The sequence below is a fragment of the Aspergillus viridinutans genome (genome assembly GCF_018404265.1).
Source record: "Aspergillus viridinutans IFM 47045 DNA, scaffold_1, whole genome shotgun sequence".
NCBI lineage: Eukaryota > Fungi > Ascomycota > Eurotiomycetes > Eurotiales > Aspergillaceae > Aspergillus > Aspergillus viridinutans.
In genome coordinates, this window is record NW_025091217.1 from 3,459,056 (window position 1) to 3,478,059 (window position 19,004).

The 19,004-nt window shown below is 48.4% G+C and overlaps 6 protein-coding genes across 6 annotated transcripts; 1 reads left to right on the plus strand and 5 right to left on the minus strand.

Moving 5' to 3' along the window:
* Window positions 1-20: 20 nt before the first annotated feature.
* Aspvir_001056 (putative C6 finger domain protein) lies at window positions 21-2,047 on the plus strand (the record flags this gene model as incomplete). Its single annotated transcript, XM_043266186.1, has 3 exons — window positions 21-155; window positions 245-281; window positions 345-2,047. The coding sequence occupies 3 exons, from the start codon at window positions 21-23 to the stop codon at window positions 2,045-2,047; spliced, it is 1,875 nt and encodes a 624-aa protein (XP_043122121.1).
* Window positions 2,048-2,851: 804 nt separating this feature from the next.
* Aspvir_001057 (uncharacterized protein) lies at window positions 2,852-6,461 on the minus strand (the record flags this gene model as incomplete). The annotated part of the gene is made up of 3 exons (XM_043266187.1): window positions 2,852-3,039; window positions 3,103-5,656; window positions 5,709-6,461. 3 exons carry the CDS (start codon window positions 6,459-6,461, stop codon window positions 2,852-2,854), a joined length of 3,495 nt encoding a protein of 1,164 aa, XP_043122122.1.
* A 2,931-nt stretch (window positions 6,462-9,392) lies between these two features.
* Aspvir_001058 (transcriptional coactivator p15/PC4 family protein) lies at window positions 9,393-9,953 on the minus strand (the record flags this gene model as incomplete). Its single annotated transcript, XM_043266188.1, has 2 exons — window positions 9,393-9,614; window positions 9,669-9,953. The coding sequence occupies 2 exons, from the start codon at window positions 9,951-9,953 to the stop codon at window positions 9,393-9,395; spliced, it is 507 nt and encodes a 168-aa protein (XP_043122123.1).
* Window positions 9,954-10,760: 807 nt separating this feature from the next.
* On the minus strand, window positions 10,761-13,816 carry Aspvir_001059 (PX domain protein; the record flags this gene model as incomplete). Its single annotated transcript, XM_043266189.1, has 2 exons — window positions 10,761-13,200; window positions 13,248-13,816. The coding sequence occupies 2 exons, from the start codon at window positions 13,814-13,816 to the stop codon at window positions 10,761-10,763; spliced, it is 3,009 nt and encodes a 1,002-aa protein (XP_043122124.1).
* A 720-nt stretch (window positions 13,817-14,536) lies between these two features.
* Window positions 14,537-14,974, minus strand: Aspvir_001060 (PaaI family thioesterase; the record flags this gene model as incomplete). Its single annotated transcript, XM_043266190.1, has 1 exon — window positions 14,537-14,974. One exon carries the CDS (start codon window positions 14,972-14,974, stop codon window positions 14,537-14,539), a length of 438 nt encoding a protein of 145 aa, XP_043122125.1.
* Window positions 14,975-15,739: 765 nt separating this feature from the next.
* On the minus strand, window positions 15,740-18,805 carry Aspvir_001061 (S23-interacting protein; the record flags this gene model as incomplete). Its single annotated transcript, XM_043266191.1, has 3 exons — window positions 15,740-15,872; window positions 15,969-17,222; window positions 17,328-18,805. The coding sequence occupies 3 exons, from the start codon at window positions 18,803-18,805 to the stop codon at window positions 15,740-15,742; spliced, it is 2,865 nt and encodes a 954-aa protein (XP_043122126.1).
* Between the last annotated feature and the right edge of the window lie 199 nt (window positions 18,806-19,004).

Sequence of the window (19,004 nt, forward strand, 5' to 3'; positions counted from 1 at the left end):
GAACCTTGGCCATTCACATCATGACTCCTTCTCCAGAGAGAGACTTGGTCCTCGAGACGGCCACTGCAGGTGGCACTACCGAATTTCAAGTCAGCAAGAAAAAGCGATCCAACTCTGAGCTAACAGAATATCCTCGGAGACGTGCGACGATCGCAGTACGTATCCTCGACTTCTTCTTTTCACCTTTGCCCTCCCCTTTCCGCTCGTCACCTGGGTGTTGGTTGACCCATGAGGAGCACCGCAGTGCCAGATATGTCGCTTACGAAAGACTCGATGTAACGGTGCGCGCCCGAGGTGTCAACTTTGTACAGACCTAGACGCAGACTGTGTTTACAGGGAACCAGGCATCAAACTCGACGCTGGCGACAAACTGATCATTGAGAGGTTGAATAGAATCGAGGGTCTACTTCAATCTACTCTGGGGGGACAAGCAACCCATTTCCCGTTATCCTCAACGTCCCCTACCACCAGCAATGATACGAATGTGGGCAGCGATGATGCGGTCACCAAGTCATCCACTATCGCCGCCATGTCTGGGAGAACCTCCGTTGCCGGACTTGGGTCCTGGGTGAACCCACCAACGAGCATCTCAACGATGCCCAAGGTGCACACTACTCCCGCGCTACACCTTCTACAGTGGCCCCTTATTCGGGACCTGGTCGCTGGTCCCTACGATCCGCAGACGTTACTGCAGCTTGAAATGGCCCGCGAGCCGCTTAGGTTTCCTTCCGCTGCAGGGTTCGACTTGTCCAATACAACAACGTATGTACAGTCTTTTTTCGAGCGGGTCAATGTCTGGTACGCCTGTGTGAACCCATACACGTGGACAAGCTATTACAGTAAAGCCGTCTCTCTGGGATTCCGAGAGGGGCCCGAGAGCTGCGTTGTCCTCTTGGTCTTGGCTCTCGGCAGCGCCAGTCACTACGGAAGCATCTCGTTCATTCCTTCAGATATGGACCCCCCGGGACTACCTTACTTTGCAACAGCATGGAATCTTCTGCCATCAGTAATGATGCGCAACTCCGTTCTGGCTGCTCAGTGCATCATCCTTGCGTCTGCCTATTTATTCTACCTAGTCAGGCCGCTGGAGGCTTGGACCCTCCTCTCCAATGCTAGCATGAAATTACAATTACTCTTCGGGGACCCCGCCCGTGTACCCCTTCAGTGGAGAGAATTGAGTGTGAGAGTGTACTGGAATGCTCTCTTATATGAGAGCGACTTGCTGGCAGAGTTGGATCTGCCTCACTCGGGCATTGTGCACTTCGAAGAAGTTGTCGACCTTCCCGGTGGTTTCGAGGAGGAGGAGGACGAAGAAGATGATGGACCTGACACTGATGATCGTCAAAACAGCTTAGTGGAGGGCTCGGTGCGCCGCGAGGAACTATGGTATTTCCTTGCTGAGATCGCTCTTCGGCGACTCCTGAATCGAGTCAGCCATATGATATACCAGAAAGATAATTCGCTGACTCTTGGATCACTTGGGCCCATTGTCTCGGAGCTGGATTTCCAACTTTCCCAGTGGTATGAGAGTCTCCCTCAACCAGTCCAGTTTCCCCTTAACCACACACCGATTTCCAACCCCGTCCAGACAGTCCTCAGATTGCGATACTACGCGTGCCGGACAATCATATACCGGCCATACATCTTAGCGGTCTTTGAGAATGAGCAAGCTGCAACTGATCAAGTAGTAAGGGAATGCTGCCGGCGGTGCTTGGAGGCCACGCTGCGGCAGCTGGAGAATATTACCAGTCACCGCGAAGGCCATCTCCCCTATCTCTGGCAGGGCGCGCTCTCCATGGTATCGCAAACATTGTTGATCATGGGGGCCACGATGTCGCCCGGACTCTCTACTTTATTGCCTCCAGGATTCCGAGTGGATGCGATAATATCCAGTGTGATGGCCGAGGTTGAGAGATACGCACACCTTGCGCCAAGCCTCAAATTATCTGCAGAGATCATTCGCGACGCAGAGAAACGACGGCAAATTTGTCTTAGGTCGACGAGTCGACGAGTCGACGAGTATAGAGGGTCAGATGAACTACTCTAGGAATCAGTTGAATTCAGGCTTCGCCGTTTATCATGCGATGAATACACTCAATACTGGGTGACTGTTTCAGGACAGTTGACAGGGAAGCTAGGGTCTGATGCACAAATAAGCCATAATTCATTCTTCTTTTCATTCATGCTTGATCCCAGTCCTGATAATTTGATTCTCTGTCTCCTCCCATCGTCTCCGAAACTCTGCTCTTGCGCTTCCTTGTACTTTGTTCTTTTACCTAGCACTTGCTCAAGACTCTTCAGTAATCGCAGATCTACTCAAGCGACAAGCTCAGTCCAATATACACAATTTTATACCCCGGCTCACTTGGGGGTAATATATGGCATGAGATGCGACAGATTGAGAACCCCCAGCGAGAGAACATCACTGTTGATATAATTAATTGCCTCCAGCACTTGAGACAAAATGTGAAAATCTGGGCAGATTTCTAAGCTTGCTATCATGACAAACGAACAAGCACATACAACCCTTCATATCTTGAAAGCAATATAGGGCAATGGTATCGCAAGAGAAAATACAGTAACAGGGTATGTAGAAGGACATGTTCTCCAGACAAAGCTGAGATTATAGATCAGGATAGTGGACGGTCGTTCATGCATTAGTGACTTCGGCGGAGGAGAGGGAGGGACAGGGCAGTTCCATTTGAAATTCTAATAAGGGAGAATTTAGTATGGGAGAGGTGTAGCAGAGTTAAAGGAAGGGCAGAAGAGTTAAAATAGCAGAAGCTAAAAGGCTGCGATCGTCGATGGTGAACAAGCAGTACAATAAGCTAAGGCTCGAATACCTTTACACTCAGATCAAAACCCATTCACTTCCTCTCTTGATGAACTTATCAAGCATCATGCCAATGTCGTTCAAAGCGAATCGGCAGATATAGAATCCGAAAAATTCAGCAGCATGGCGTGTACTCAATTCGAGGCCGACTAATGTGGGCGAGGAATGTTTGAGACCGGGGTCTTCAACTTGCTGGGCAATCTGGTCTACATCAGATAGCCTCTGTTAGCATAGCAGGATTGACAAGAAGCATGAGAAAATGTACTCACCCAGCACCTGCGCCGCGTCGCATAGTCGGGCGAGCGCAGCCATATAATGTGCGTTGGGTCCACTGAACTGGACCTGTGGTGTAACACGCTTGGCAGCTTGAGAAGTTGGCAACGAAGTCATGGGGAGCGAACTGATTGTTAAATTATCTTTGTTGGTTTCTTTGGAATGCACTGGTGTAGCGGGAGCACCGAAGCCTGAGTTTTTGGAACGCAATTTTCGCCATGAACTCAGATATGACGATTTGCCTGAACTGCCGTTGACTTTTTGCGGCATATTATCAAAACCATTTGCCACATCCTCAGAGCTCTGAGAATATTTGAAGATCGGCATAGCCCCTTGCACGCCGACTTCGCTGCTTATCTTCTTTGACAGAGACACCTGCACCTGGTCGAGCACAGCTTCCAAGGATTGCATTTCCTCCAGGACGGCGTCGGCGTCATAAGTGTCGACCTTAGCAAGCTTAAGTAACGCCGCCGTCAACAAGTCGCAGTTGGACACTTTTTCTTCGACCGCCCTAAGTTTCACGTTTTTAACGCCCCACACATCATGGGGCACAAACAGCTTCGTAGATAAATAGCCCCCTCGCGGATGAGCGATGGTCTGGTAAATACATCTCATGAGCCAGAATGGACGTAAAAGAAATGATTCGGGACACGGCTCCAAAGGAATAGGGGCGTTCGCAGCCATTGGATTGGGGGATCCGGGACTTGTCGGTGAGTGGATGTGGCTATCGAACAAATACAGGCCTCCACTGGTCAGACCGGACGGCGCAAAAGTCGCACCAATAGGTGTAGGTATAGAAGGAGCTGCGCCAATTGCCGTTCCCTTATGGAGGTCCAGGAATGCACCGCTTGATGGCGTTTCCGGGGAATTGGCAGACAGATCAGGCGCCGGTACAGAGACATTCCTCGGCCGGAACGTCTTCAGACCTGAATTTAACTTGCCCAGGTTGTCTGGGGCTGAAGGGACCTTGCCAATCAGACGGGCGGGTGATGGCACCTTCGATATCCTGGCATACGGTTTTCCCTCCTGTGTAATAACTTTCTCTAGTACTTCAATGGTGGAGCCATCTTCAGCTAGTGATGCAATTGAAGCATTCCTTCGGTTGAGATGCACGGCCGATGCGGAAGCGGAAGCTTGAGCCGGAGTTTTTGTAGTGGAGCTTGCGGAAGAGAGTGTTTGAGATCCGTCTTTGGGGACAGGGGGCGGTCGAAACGTGTCCGTGTCCGCGGCGCCTTGGGTGAGCGCATCACCGCCAATCTTAGGACGAGAGCTTGTTTCGATTTTCAGTTCTGTCGGGTTTTGACCTGACATTCGTCGTGCTCGCACGCTTGGACTCGCTGTTAGCACAGAAGACTGTTTGGGCAGGCCGAAAGGAGCGTGAGGTGAGGAGACTAGCTCGAACTCCAATGGAGTAAGTGCGCTCTGAGGTTTCTCTGATTGATCCTCTAACACAACGTCATCTTCCTCCAATGGAGCCAAAGTCACGCCGGGTGTTGTTGTAGCTGAATTAGGGACAACCGAGCTCTCCCATGTCCTAGCGGACAACACGCTTGAATCTGACTGGCGCGGAAGAGCAGATTTTGACTGGAGATCAAATGCGAAATCATCCATAACGTAGCCACTGGTCATTTCATCCAACAATCGCTCCTCTTCTTCGGCTTCATCGTCAGGATAATCTTGGATCAAATCACTTGAATGGTCAGGCCTCGTCTGCTCGAGTATGTGGCGAAGATCGTGGCCCTGTGTTATTGCTACTTCCGCTTCTCTCTCCGCTTCCCTTACTCTCTGTTTTGCCAACTCAACGTTCCTGCGAGCGTTCGCTACAATGTCATCGTCCGTATCGTAACCGTCCACCTCTACCGCTGGTTCCAAGCCTTCATCGTATGCAGCCTCAACGGCAGCATCTAATGCAGCATCAAATTCGGCTTCAGTACCATGGCTGAAGCGGTGGCTTCTCCTCCGCAGTAGATACACAGATGATACGCGGGAGTGCTGGGAAGAAGGTGAAGAAGCACCAGACTCGTCGATAGTATCGAGCCAAGAGGTTGACTCGTAAATGTCCCTGGCGTGAGTGGTCAGTAAGGTCAATTCAGAATGAGGATCCCTGGAAGACGAGGATTCCTCATCCTGACCGAGTCCTCTGGTCAAATATGTATCCTGTGGAGGGCCCAGTGCGCCCTGAAACAATATCTCCGACGCTTGCCCGGACGAATCAGACTGAGCCGGTCTGCCGGACACGGGTGACGATATGGCATATCTTGACTCATCCTCCAAAGGCGACGGCAATAGCGACTGACGCCTCGGAGGGATCTGATTGGGCACCATGGTTCTAGATCCTTCAGAGATGGGATGATCATGAACGAAAGATCTGGACTGCAAATAGTCGTATCTCTCCTGAGGATGAAAATCATCCTCGTCCTCTATGGGTTGCGACATTGCTCCGTATGACTCCTGACTAAGGGGACGTTCAGGAAGCGCTTTGCTGTTAACTTCGCGGAAGGAGAAGTCCATACGGCGCAGCTCGGTTACACGAAGCATATAGGTGTCGCGCTACAATATCCCTGTCAATGAGTTCTGCGGGGTTAAGAGAGGGTAAACTCACAATCTCCTGAAGCTTCATTCTTTCGTCTTCTCCTCCGTTGCTTCGCAACATGACTAGTTGTAGAAGTTGGCAAGCATCGTTGTAAGCTTCCATTGCACCTTCGAAATTAGCTGCGTTGTCCAGGAGGACTGCAGTATTAGCCTTCTGCAACGCTTTAGAAAGCATTGCTTTCTGGGAATAGCCCCGCCGCCGTCGTCCAGAGCCATATCCCTTGGCCGATTCTGGGCGTGAGCTGTCGCCAACCTGTTGAGAGCTCGCTGGATCATGAGACAAATTATGCTCGCCAGAGCCCATGCTGAGTGAGCCTGACTTTGCCCACGGGTTTTGGAAGAGAGCGGGGGAGGCTAACACAGGCTCCGACATCTCAAGATTTGAAGCGAAGGGGACCATGCCGCTATCATTCGCCGCCAACTTGGGTATCGTACCAGCATCTGATGATCCAAGTCTGGGCGATTCGGTACGGCTTGTTGACATCGAAGGCTGGGAGATACGAAATCCCTGTGATTGGCCACGGTGATGATCGGGAACGTGACGCTCAGGGCTAGAGGTGCTAGCGGGGGTTGCATTTGCCTTTGGAGATGCTATATTACTGGGCGATGAATTGCCCCGAGAACGGTTGATAGGCGAATCCTTGCTAGAAACGGTCGATTGAGACCAGCGATTCAGGCTACCGAGGCCTTCTAGAATCCCATTATAACCGGTTTGGATTTCCGAAATCGCGTTGGTCGTCCGCTCTGGTATCGACTCGGGCATTGTTGTAATGATTGTTTCGGAGCTTGTGGTGTTTTCAGGGACAGTGAGTTCGCCTTGGTTCAACGTTGTCTTCCACGGCAACGTCTGTGCAGCCCTTTGTCATTTCCCGATAGCTGCCAAGCGAGAAGCGAGAGGTGGCTATTTTCTGAGGCAACCACAAGTAGGCATATATAGATTGTCGGGGCCTGAACGTATATATATTCCTCAGTTTTGGGCGCCTTAAGGCTCAGCGCATCGTTGTTTAGCGCAGGATGCAATGCGTTTACGGACAGCGCATTGCTTCCAGGTGACAGCCAGCGAGCAGCGCAAATCAGAAGCAACGTATACTTTAGGATAGCCGGCCGCAATTGCAGTTCAAGCGGAGCGGCAGAGACCGGAGCAAGGAGATAGTTAGCCAGGCGATCAAAGTGGTCACTTCGGCAGGAATCAATGGACGGCTTAGAAACATCAGAAGCGTGGTGATGGTGTGTTGGAAACTCGGCACGGAGATATATCAGGGACGATAAACTGGAGAAAGAATTGGAATTGTGTCAATTGCCGTTTGTTGGGCAGAAGCCAGAAGACAAGATTGCTCAGAAGCTGTCTATAGGTAGCGTCAGACGTACCGGCTTGTTTAGCAGATTATCGAGCATAGAGAACTGATGCCGTATAGTTTTGCTCAGAAATGATCAATCCGAGATTGAAAGAGAAATCTAGCTTCAACAAGAACGTCCAACTACAGGATGGTGGGGAGAAATATACGAAATCTCAAGACATGATTATTGATAGTGGAATCATTATCGGCGATGGTAGGCGGTTCAGGGGAGAGAAGCAGAGGTCTGGTCGCCCTGTTGGTTGGACAATTTGCGGAGCGGAAAAGGGGGCAGTGGGGTATCGATGTCTGGACCATCAGGAGGGAAATCTTTGTAAGTACGGAGTACACTCAAAGATGTTATTTAAGCTACTGAAATTAATGTAGAATCTATCACATTACTTACTGTTTTGTCTCATACAAGCTTTCCTTAGTTTAATATTTACTTTGTATCTGCTTGTGTTCTTTTTACCTACGTTGTGTTCTAGAGATGGTCCGTCATTGCCAAGAAATAGGTATACCTCTCTAACCTACTTAAGGTGTTGACGCTACTGCATATATAATCCGTAATTGATTCTCGAGGTGGGTTTAGATGTTAAGATGTTATAGATGTATACTTATCTCCTGGTGATTATTGTCATTCCGCCACCAATTTAGATGATAGAAATTTTTAGTGCATCTATAAATGTCCTTAATCTGTAAGTATTAGTACTGTACATCAGAGGATCTGAGAGATTGGCAGATATCTGACTGTGTCCTTAGATACAATACCTTGCGCGTGGACAGGGATGGCACCATCCTTTTCTATAAAAGCAGCATAGCATCGCAATGGCGAAGAGTTTCCGGCTTAACAGATATTCAGGCGTCATCGCTCTTCTGCCTCACCTGAAAAATCCCTGACATTGGCAGGTGTACCGGGCATGAACAAGAGGTGAAAGTTGACGGTGAAATCGATAGGGGCTATCTAAGCTGGACTATCAAGTGACTGACTGTTCTCTTCGCCCAAGCGTACACTACCACGGTACATATGCATCGCCAGTAATTTTCAATGTCAGCAATCGAGGGATCCCCGGTTGAAGGAGATGACTAGACCCTTGGACACCCATTTTCCTGTAATGGACGGCAGGTTGCAGGCTCGACGCTATCCGATGGAGAGACATTCGTGTCCACGTTCCAACACTTATTGGAAGTGAACGGATAGATGATCAAAGGTCGCCAGAAGCCTAGCCTCTGCCGTCTATTCCCTGCGTTGGAAGGTGATCAGTAGACGGCATTAGCAAGAACGATGAAATGGTTGTCGACACATGTGAAAAATAACCAGCAATTCTGGCGAGCGATGGGCAGGCCCTCATAACTGCAACGGAAAAGTTATTGCGTTATTGATGGAACTTCTTCCGGCCTTGTCATTAGTGGGAAAGACATTCAAACCAGGACATCAAGGCCGAATATATGGATTTTCCTATGTCGAACCCATCTCCCATCGAACCCACCTCATGTGTAATATTTGACCGAGCCCGCAGGAGAAGGCTCAGTGATAAATATATCCTATTTGTATGTTCTCCGTCAGGATGTCAAATTGTATGCTAATACAGTCTCATAACTGAGAAGAACGGTCTCATGCAAGCCAGAATTGTGGGCGGGCATGGCATCGGTGTTGCAGTCAACAGATACCTTTCTCTGCACATAGTATCTTCCAACCTCTCTAGAACAACCCGAATTCACCTGAAAAATTACCTCCTACACCTTTCGAGCAAACAATCTGTGACGGAGACAATATTCATACGGAAGCCTAATCCGCAACAACTTCTTGTGTGTATTTACTCCAATTTCCTAGGCAATCCTACAGAGTCAACAAACCTGAATGAATTTCGAGATGTTTCAGCACTCCGGCTCCCCCGCAAGATGCTTATAAGTTGGCTTCTGGGCCAGTAGGCTGGCTACCTTCAAGGACGGCAACAAAAGTCTAAACCCTCCATGACACTGTAGGCGGCGATGCGGAGCTCAAGGGCACTCTAGCATCTGTCTGAACAGCTGAAGACAGTGCCTAGAATGGTGATTGGGCAATTGAGGCCTTGACAATGCCTGCTTGGGAGAAGACTGAAAATGCCTTTCAAATCACTGAAGGATAGAAGCTCATGAGCCTGTGTATGCCTATATCCCGTGAGCAGCAGGGAAGGTTATCGCAGTGCCCCCCCCAAATCTTTCCTTTCCCTCCTTTTCTTTCAGTTCCACTCTGCTGCTTTTTCGGCGCACATCATCGTTTGCACAAATATAGACAGAGAAATGCATATAATTCATCCATTGTGGTTCCTGAGCCAAAAAAAAAAAAAAAAAAAAAAAAAAACATACTTGTCCTGGTTCTAGTCTTCCTCACTGGTTGCTTCAATATTCTTCTTCATTGAATATTTGCTTTCGGATTCCGCGCTGTGGTCTGTGTCGTTGCTATCATCCCCGTTCGGCTTTTTATTGGCCTGAGGATAGTCTGGCCGCGGCACAAACTCCCCGCTCTCTTTAAGCGCCATTTCAATATCTGGTAATAATGTTACAAGAGCAGAGAATTGGTCGATTGGTAAAGAAATGCCCTATAGTGCAAGTCAGTTGAGGTGAGACAGCGCGTCCTGGTAATCTCATTTTACCTTCTTCCCCGGGAGCTCTTGCCCGTCCTTCTCGTAATACTCTCTAATGTTGACGAGTGTCTTCCCTCGAAAGGAGGAAATAGTGACACGACGCATTTTAGAAAGCTCCCAGAATTTGTCTCCATTTGCATCAACTTTCCAGCTCACTGCTTTATACGTGTTGTGAGGTGATGATGCAGAAACACTCATTGATGCTTCGGTTTTTGCTTTCTTCTGCTGGAAGTTTTCAATGTTGTTGCAATCATCACTGACACTTGACACGCGCTTCCTGGACCCAGAAGGCATCCCCAAGATCTGGTCGTAGATAACTGGAGAAAGAATCGAGGTGGATACTGCAGTAGTATGAATAAGAGAGCACTACAATTAAATTGTTCACAGTGGTTCGAAAAGCGTAACTAGTGATTCTCTAGCATAAGATGATTCAATGGACGCGTGAATATTAGGTGCGTCATATCATGTGACATATAATGGAGTAGCTAAGGACTAAGTGGGTCCTGGATTCCCAGCTTGGCTCAATTCCTTGAACTCTAAACTCTGAGGTCCACCTAGACTACGGTGTACGTACTGTTAAACTTGTAGTTCTATTTAAGTCTTGTACGTCTTCTAAATAAACTCAGGTGAGAGACCTATTACCCTACTATAAAACACGTAGAGCTATCTGTCCAACTTCCGCAAGCAAATATTAATAGTATCTAGTAATGTACATGTTCAGAGCTTTAGGGAACAAGTATCAAGGGATTTAGGTCATTTTTCTACTTCCGATATGCAATGTGTAGCCATATTCAATCAGAAGAAAGACAACTGAATCTCTAGCTGATATTCAACGATCTAAGATCTAACGGATCATATGCTCCTGCTTACAACATTTTGGTTGGGTAGAGTTGTGTAGCTTTTGATATAAGAGTGCCAACAGGTGACGCAAAGTTTGAACGCTCGAATCTAAACATGCGAAACACCATCTAATGTTCATATTCACCTATTCAAACTTCATCTTAACAGAATTCCTAGGCAACGTCTTCCACAGATCATCCGGCTGAAAAGGGGGAGAAATAACCGTCAAGTACATTGAAAATCACACCATTCTCAGACGGATCAGAAAGTCAGAGCTCTCAAAGCTTGCAAAAGAATAGAGTAAACAAAACCACGCGCAATCAACTCGACCTGTAGGCAATCAAAGACCCTCTCGAGTGATTCACGACTAGCAGCAGCCCCCATGACACTTGTAAGCGCCTGCGGCAGACCCTGGAGGACTAGTGTTTTTCTTGCAGTTTCCCTCATACGCTCCTTTTCCGCGCTACTGGGCGACTGAGGCCAGGACTCCAGCTCCTCCTTCGTCGGCAGGACGTTCTCGCGAAGCTTGGTCAGATAGAATGCGATTGATGCATCCGAGGTATTAGCATCAATCATGGACTCCTGCAAGAGAGAGCGAATCGTCTCTAGACTTGGGCTTCCTGGGCGTAAAATATACGACTTCGCCGCGTTGAGGAGCGTTCTCCTGATATTCCATGCAGATGACAATGAGTATAGTTCATTGATAACTGCAAACATGAGCTCCACAGCTATTTGTGTCTCCTCCTGGGAGATAGGGCTTTCTTGACGCCGCACAGTAGTTTGACCAACTGACACTTTCTGCTCTTCCTTCGGGCTTATGCGGGAACCAATGTTATCTCCACCGTCAGAGTCAGACAGCGGCACCTGAAGATGATGACTCTCGAGTTTTGAATCGCAAGATGCAAGATCTCGGAACCTTGGTATAGTAGAGTCAACAACTTCTCCGCTTGCAGGGCTGGGAGGGACTTCTTCAGAACTTGAAGTCTCGGAGGTAGGGACAACAGCTAAAGAATAACACTCTGTCTTATGGTTCTCGCTAACAGGTCTCTTCGGCCCGATCACACTATCAGAGACTATACTCTCGTAGTTCATTTGTGAGATGGACCGAGTTGATAGGGAACGGCCATGGTTCCCTTGATCTCCTTTGGAGCTTAATGATGTTTTTTTGCCGTTCGCTCCTCCAAACACCCCGGTCACACCCCCAATGACGGCTTTACCACCTTCAGCAACGCCCTTTGGTGCGTTAGTCAGAACGCCTAGCATACCTTTGCCCATGTTTTCGAGCGCCACCGAGGTGGGAAACGGAAACCCAGATTTAGCCGATGCATCGCTGGCACCAGGATCGAGGCGCTCATCCTTCTCTAAAAACCGTTTCATTCTCTCGCAATCTGCAAGTGCTTCATATTGAAGGGCATCCTTAAGGTATCTCTCCAGATTACGCACTAGGGACCCCTTTGTCTGCCCCTTCCAGGGTGGCAAGACAGGGTGGCTTTCCGCGAAATCCTGTATCTTATTAAGCCTCGCTATCGTTCCAAGGGTGCCGTGTAGTGATTCAAAATCTGCATAATTTCTGAAAATCATCCACCCAGTGCGACGTGTGGCTGCTGGCTCGATTTGGATCAGATAACTCGATGTAGGTTTTGACCGAATTGATGCTGTCTCACTAGCTTCAGAAAGCTCCTCTACTGAAACGGAAGCATAATGAAGAGCCGTGACAGGTGAAATTTTAGATGGGGAATCCGATAAATGCGAGACCGGCGGTGCCATGCATGGGTCTGGAGGTTGGACTGTAGGATAATGTTCCGTAAACTCTATCTCTGTCGGATCACAATCATTTCGAATCTGTGCGGCGTCTTTGGCCTTCGGTGTATGGATAGTTGCCTCTTTGGCTTGGGCTCCGACAAGCGAGTGGCGTGGCAACATGGTTGACTGGGAATTTGAGGACTGCACATCTTCAGGGGAAGACAGACGAGCGGTCCGAGTCTGCAAGTCCTGTGTCTGAACCGTAGCGCTTTCTGGTTGACAGATTGGAACCTCAACAACCTTGGTCGTAGGAAGAATTTCATAACTATCAGAATGTCCTGCAGGTTTCCCCTCGGTATCTGACTTGCTAAACGGAACTGTTGTAGACTTGTTCTGGTCGTGAGCGCCTTCGACCGCGACCACCTGTTCCTTGGCCCCCTCGACCCCCGCATCAATGGCGTTCAATAACTCTGATTCACCCTCTTTTAGAAGATGAATGATCCAGCCATTGATCGTCTCCGACCGCGAAAGATTGGAGATTGCCGACTCTAATACTACACCGGCTAGAATCTCGCGAAAGAACTCCCTCAGCACGGAACATGCGTACGCTCCTGGTTCCAAGAAGCTGGATAGGATGTCATCTGCTACCATTTTTAATTTCAATCGTTGCTGCTGCTCCGACAAAATGCTCGCTAAACTGCTTTCCGGATGTAAATCCAGGTACCGTTTGACTGCATCTTCCGGCGTTAAATGACCCTCGACTTGTTGGGACGCCGCTGACAATTCATTCAAGAGCACGATAACCATAGAGGAAGAATTTGTGAGAAACTCCAAGAATGCATCTGCCGGCCGTTTGCGAGATAGATGAGAGGACAGAGAAATAATAAAGTCTCTCAACAATTTCCGGCACGAGAGAGGGAACATTTGCTCTGCTGGCAATATGGGTTCATACCAGTGACTTGTATTCTGTCAGAACGTGCAGAGACATATGCGATGCAAACATACTTTACATAGTCCTTTATGACAGCATTGGTCAATGACCGCAATGCTGCCGCTGTCTTGGGCGGAAAACCAGAGAAATCTAGCTCAGGCTCAGACAACTGCTCAGCAGCTTTCGCAATATTTCCGCCGTTGTTTGATTTTGGTTCTGAAGGTTTGCGACTCGATAACTTCAGCAATCGGTTCGCTATATTCAGAGAAAGCTCCTTTCTCCTATAGACACTGTAAGTCCCCGTTGAATCCCCCCTAAGGCCAGTATCGGCTGCCTCCCATGATGCATGCAGAGCAACACCGGCCACCAGCCCAATCAAAAGCAGTCCAATCCTGCCTAGGAGAATATATGTTACTATCGCCAAGGACGCAACAAACCAGGTCAAAGTTGAATTATCGGACGATGAGAGGAAATTTAGCATGTAATCAACTGGCCCCTTTGATGGGGTAATGGTAGGTATCAAATCACTTGGTCGATTAAAATCGTCATGACGCGAGGTCAGAAGACAGTCAGCGGCATCCTGGGCATCAGAGCAAGTCTCGCTCAAAGGAGACGGAACAGGCCTGTCAATGGAATCATCCATAATGACTTTCCTCGGGTGAGGATGGCATTAGCCACGTTTGAGTCAGGTCGAATTAACGACTTGGGGGTTGTAGAAACGACCAGTGAAACAGGTTAGGGCTTTTATGATTGGTATAGTCTAAAAGTTGTGTCAATTTCCTTGGAGCCAGAGACTTCATTTCCACCCATCGCGTTTATACAGAGCTTCTCCAGTACGAGCTCTAAACAAACACTCAGTACATGACGATACACTTTCCATTCTTGGTCCCAGATATTGATTATATAATAGGTATGTCACGCGTTGCGCAACAAACGCATGGTAAGGTAATATCACGTGCGAGATCATTGGAACAAATGAGATGGTGATGACTAAGGTATTTTCATCATATCAGATTTGTACCTGTTCATTAGTTCATTGTTCAGCAGTTTCGATTTGGATGCGACCAGGTCCTGGAAATAATTAGAATTCTATAGCCTAACAGCGGACTAAACAGTCTATGTGCCCATTCTTTATTGCCTCACCTCTTGATGAGATGGTGAGGTATCTAAAGCTATCGAGAATGGGTTTATAATCTCCGCTATCCGAGTGAATCCAGCATTCAAAGAACATGCAATCATGCCAGATGCAAAGAAGATGGCGGGCTTGTATAAGTACTTGACGCATAGCCATTTAGGTATTCTGTCATGTTCCTCAACGCGCAAGACATTGTCGGCGAGTTATGGATAATGCAGAGAGCTCTCCTCAGGTGGTTCTGAGATATTTCGTGTGTGAACCTTTGGCCACGATAGTCATCTTCCCCGCCTCAGACTTTTTAGAGATAACTACCATTGTGAAAGCAAGCGTCTTCCCGACTTTATCCGCACAGCCTTCAATCTCAAGCCAATCCCCTGTCGTGGCCGTTGACAGGTAATTGACATGGATGTCGGTGCTCACACCTGTAGAGTCATGGCCACACGACGCGATGGCAAGCCCACCAGCCCAATCAGTGACACATGCAGAAAAGGCACCGTGCAGGGTGTTTTTGGAATTCAGATGATGAGGAGCGACACGAAGGCGAGCATGAACTTTCCCCTTTTGCGCGCTATAGATTTCAACGTCGTTGAGAAGGAACGCGTATATTGGGCTGTTAACACGGATACGGTCCCAGACATTCAAGACCTGATGGAGCTCAGTGTTCATAATGGATGTGGTCCGTTAGTTGTTCTGACTGCGGCATTTATAGGGGGGAAGATCATCCAAAAGCGTTGGCCTATAGATAATTGTGAGAATGTTTTTCCATGGCTAAGTTGATTCGAAGTTATGTTTATGCATTAGGGTTATCACCTAGCGCATACCTAACAGGGTAAAGTCTGCAACGACTCTTAGCAAAGAGCCTAAGTAATCATACGGAATGAGTTGTACGAAACCAACCTGATTTATTTCTGGTTTGATCTTACACAAACTCGCATCCTTTCATGGCTGATTAGAAGTTCGTTTCGTCTGTTCACTTCCACAAGCCTGTAACGGGACTCGGAACCACACTTGTCGCACTTCATTCATCATCAAAATAGAACACCCGACACAATGTGATTTTGATAGTAAACTTTGAATCTCTCAAATGCACGGCATATTCTACATGCTGCCCAGCATCATCCTGGAGCCATCATAGGGGCAGTACCATTGCGATTATTGTACATGACATCACCGATGCTTTTTAGGATCTATTCCACGTATACCGCTGAAAATCTTGATTGCAATCGTTCCGGACCAACTTAGACAAGCAAAGCTCCCACACAAAGGCTTCAATGTCGCCAGTGTAAGGCAACATATTCTCACCTCCAAGTGGTACAAAATATAAGAAGCAAGGCTGGTTACCACCTAGTCCACGCTTTGCTTGAGATCGGAAGCAGATCGAGCGTAAATATAGCGAGAAGAGATCTCCAACAAATTCGAACAGAGGAAATATCAAGCCTTGACACTCCGATGCCGACCGTTTCTTGACAGCATCTGGGAAAGCATGAAGTGGTTTACATCCTCATCAGCCCAGTATGTCAAATGGCTGGCAATGCTTGCAATCAGAGATATATCGAATGCACCCCTATTGAAATGTATTAGCATCCTGGGCGTGGGCTCGTGGAATTCAGACAAGAACGTAAAGATCCTCGATAGCTGGAGGAAAACAGAAATAACTCACTCCTGGATGCTGTAGTCAACTCGTCCATTAGTATTGAGTGCCCTCATTTTAGCATCTTCCATCTTCAACCTCCTTAGATCCTCGCTCTCTCGGCCGACGGCGGATTCAGTGGCCGCGGAATGTAAAATGTCATTGTGTTGACTAGCCTTAGTTCTGTTGGTCCCTTCGTAGAGTGTTTCTAAGTTCGAGTCAATCAGTGTACGGTATCTATCGCCATACCCTTCTTGACTATCAACGCCAGAGCCAGGGCGAGAAGAACCATCCTCTCTAAGAGAAGAGTTAGCCAGTGATCCTCGAGACATTTGAGTCTCGGTAGCAATCACTGTGGGTTGTGGTGTAGTTTCCTCCGAGCCAAGGCCGAGGCTGCGGTTAAGCAGACTGCTTGCGACCCCAGTTGCGAAATTGGTCCATAAGGTTCCCACACTCTGGCCAACACGACTGCCAATCATGGAAAGGCTTTGCCCAGGAGCTGCCCATAGGCTTTTCTTTACCGATGGCAAGGGCTGCGGTTTGAGCGACGACATTGCCGGCGAGATTAGCGGCTCCATTCGATAACTAACGGGATCAGAAGGGTGAAATATGTTGTACAGTTGCCGACACTTCGGTGATGACACGATAGTCGGCCCTTCACCCGACGCCGTGCTCGCCTGAACTGGCGCGCCACGGGCCGCGAAGGGAGAAGACGTTGGGCTCCGATGATCACACTCCTTCTTCGAGCTCTTGGTGTTTGCCCCGTCGATCATAGATCGCCCAGTAATGGTGTTTCCTTTGATCATCTGGAAGAGGGCAATTGGAGACCCCAAGCAGAATAATTCTTCGCAGTCAAAGTCGAGCAAAATGTCCAGAGACTCGTCTCGGTCCATCCTCCTCTCTCCGGACGTGGGACTCTGTTCGAGACAAGGGGTCGACGGTTGGTGGCATAGGATATCGAACAGGATCGCGCTACCAAGTGAATGACCACAGAGGCTCACAGAGCCCTTGAATGTCGGATTTCGCTGCTTGAAGAGTTTCAGAATTCGATTGCACTCCTGCTTAACTATAGTAGAAATGTGTTCACAATAAGCACTTTGATAGAGAAGTACGTCCATTGCCAAATCAGAAATGAGATTCCGGACTGCGGGGACGCTGTCAAGGGTAATATCATTCAATCCGGGATAGGAACTGTCGTCATGAGAGTCCGCATCGGCCAAATCAAGTTCTTTGCGATTCTGCCTCACTCCTCTGTAGGGAAAATCAAGGAGGTGTCTCCAACAGCTAAATCTAATTAGTACGAAAGCTCTTTCGAGTGAATTCAGGACAGTATGATAGTCATAATCCGCAGTTGAGCACTTGACAGCTGCCGAGGGTGGGTTGACTCACACTGGAAGTACCTGAACGCGGCAGTTTTTTTGACTGTCTGAGAAAGCAGAGTTCAAGGCTTGCAGATCAGGGGAAGCCTTATAGACGCTCTTCATGGTCTTTCGAAGAACATTCACATCATGAATGAAGTTGATGCTTTCTAGCCGTAACCCAAGTCGTTGGCCTATCCCATGTGTGACAAGGACCAAATGGTCAATCTGCCGCTCTCTGTCCTCTTCATCTGCTTCCCTGGAGTCTTCCATTTCTTTCTCTTCCTGCTTCCGCGCTTGCTCCTCAAGCTCAGCTGTATTCTGAGGTTCACCGGCAAGGGACGACATCTGCCGTTCCAGAGTGGACCTCGGATCGTCCTGGTTGGTCACTTTCTTTCTCACATCCTCATTAGAGCGCGTGTCTGAAGAAATCTCCGAATCGGTCTTGACCTCGTGGTCTGACGAGGCTGCAGTAGGGGTATCGGAGGAAGATTTTGTACCAACGCTATGATCACGACTCTTCACAGCCGACGTTTCCTTCTGTCTTCTAGTTTCGATAAAACCACGCACGACTTTTGTACCTGGTATACCGCCCAATTTCTGGTACACCGTACTGCTCATTCGTGACATGAAATCGTCATTCGCCAACAAAGCTGTAGAAGAATCCTGATATGTCACTATGCAGTTCATGTAAGCACCAAAAAGACGATAGTGTCGAGGCTCGTTCACTCGGACAGAAGTTGCATGTCCAGCCTGATCAGTAAGTGGCCGCGAAGCACGTAGCTCTGGTTCGGGTGTGCATTGCGATCCAGACTTGGTCACATCTGATCTATCTTCATTCTGGGGGTTTGGGTTTGCAACGGTCTGCGGGAGTCTGCTTTGGTCATTTTCCAGGCGCCATGGTTTCAGTTTGAGAAATCCTTCCTCAAGCTGGGTGGCCAGGTTTTCTTCGCACGGCTTGAAAGTATACCCTTCTTGGAAGAACCACGTACCCCGGCGCACTTCATAGGTGGGACCTATCCAGTACGCCGGTGCAAGCTCCCTTCGCTCGATGTCCACGTCAAATAGGTTGTCCTCATTGACAGGCACTGTAAACAAATCTTTCCTTGTTTCGCGGAGCAATTCACTTTTTCGAGTTTGTTCTTGAGCAATCTCAACGTCCGAGAGCTTTTGGAAAGTGGACTCAATGGCCTGGGAATCTTTCGACGAAAACGGGACAAACTTCTTGGGCGCAGGTAGGGGTTTCGATTCTTCCTTCTGGTGTTCTGAGAGTAGTGGTTTCCGTTTTGGTGAGTCAACAGCGTAAAACCACTTCACCCTCAGCGGGGGACAACCCGGGGGGTAGTGGCGCAAGCTAAGCCTATGCCTGTGTGTGATTGTATGATCTTCGCCTTGAGATCTAGGGAGAACGTCTGGTCCATCGGTGTTGAGGGGAGTCTTGGTGTTTCTTGGTGCATTCCAGGAAGAGATGGCTCCCAGAAAGGACCCCCTCTGACTTTCCCTGGACATGGAGCCCTGGAGAGCCCAAAAGATGGATGTGCGGGCCAAGGCGATCGTAATGCTACTCGAATCCTTAGTTTGGATGAGAGAATAGAGACGCAGAATGAGATGCCACTAGATGCCCCCGTATCGATGATTAAGAGCGTTAGGGGTCTAGGTATTGGTATGGGAGCTTCTCCGGCAAGCCAAATGGGGCAATATAATTACA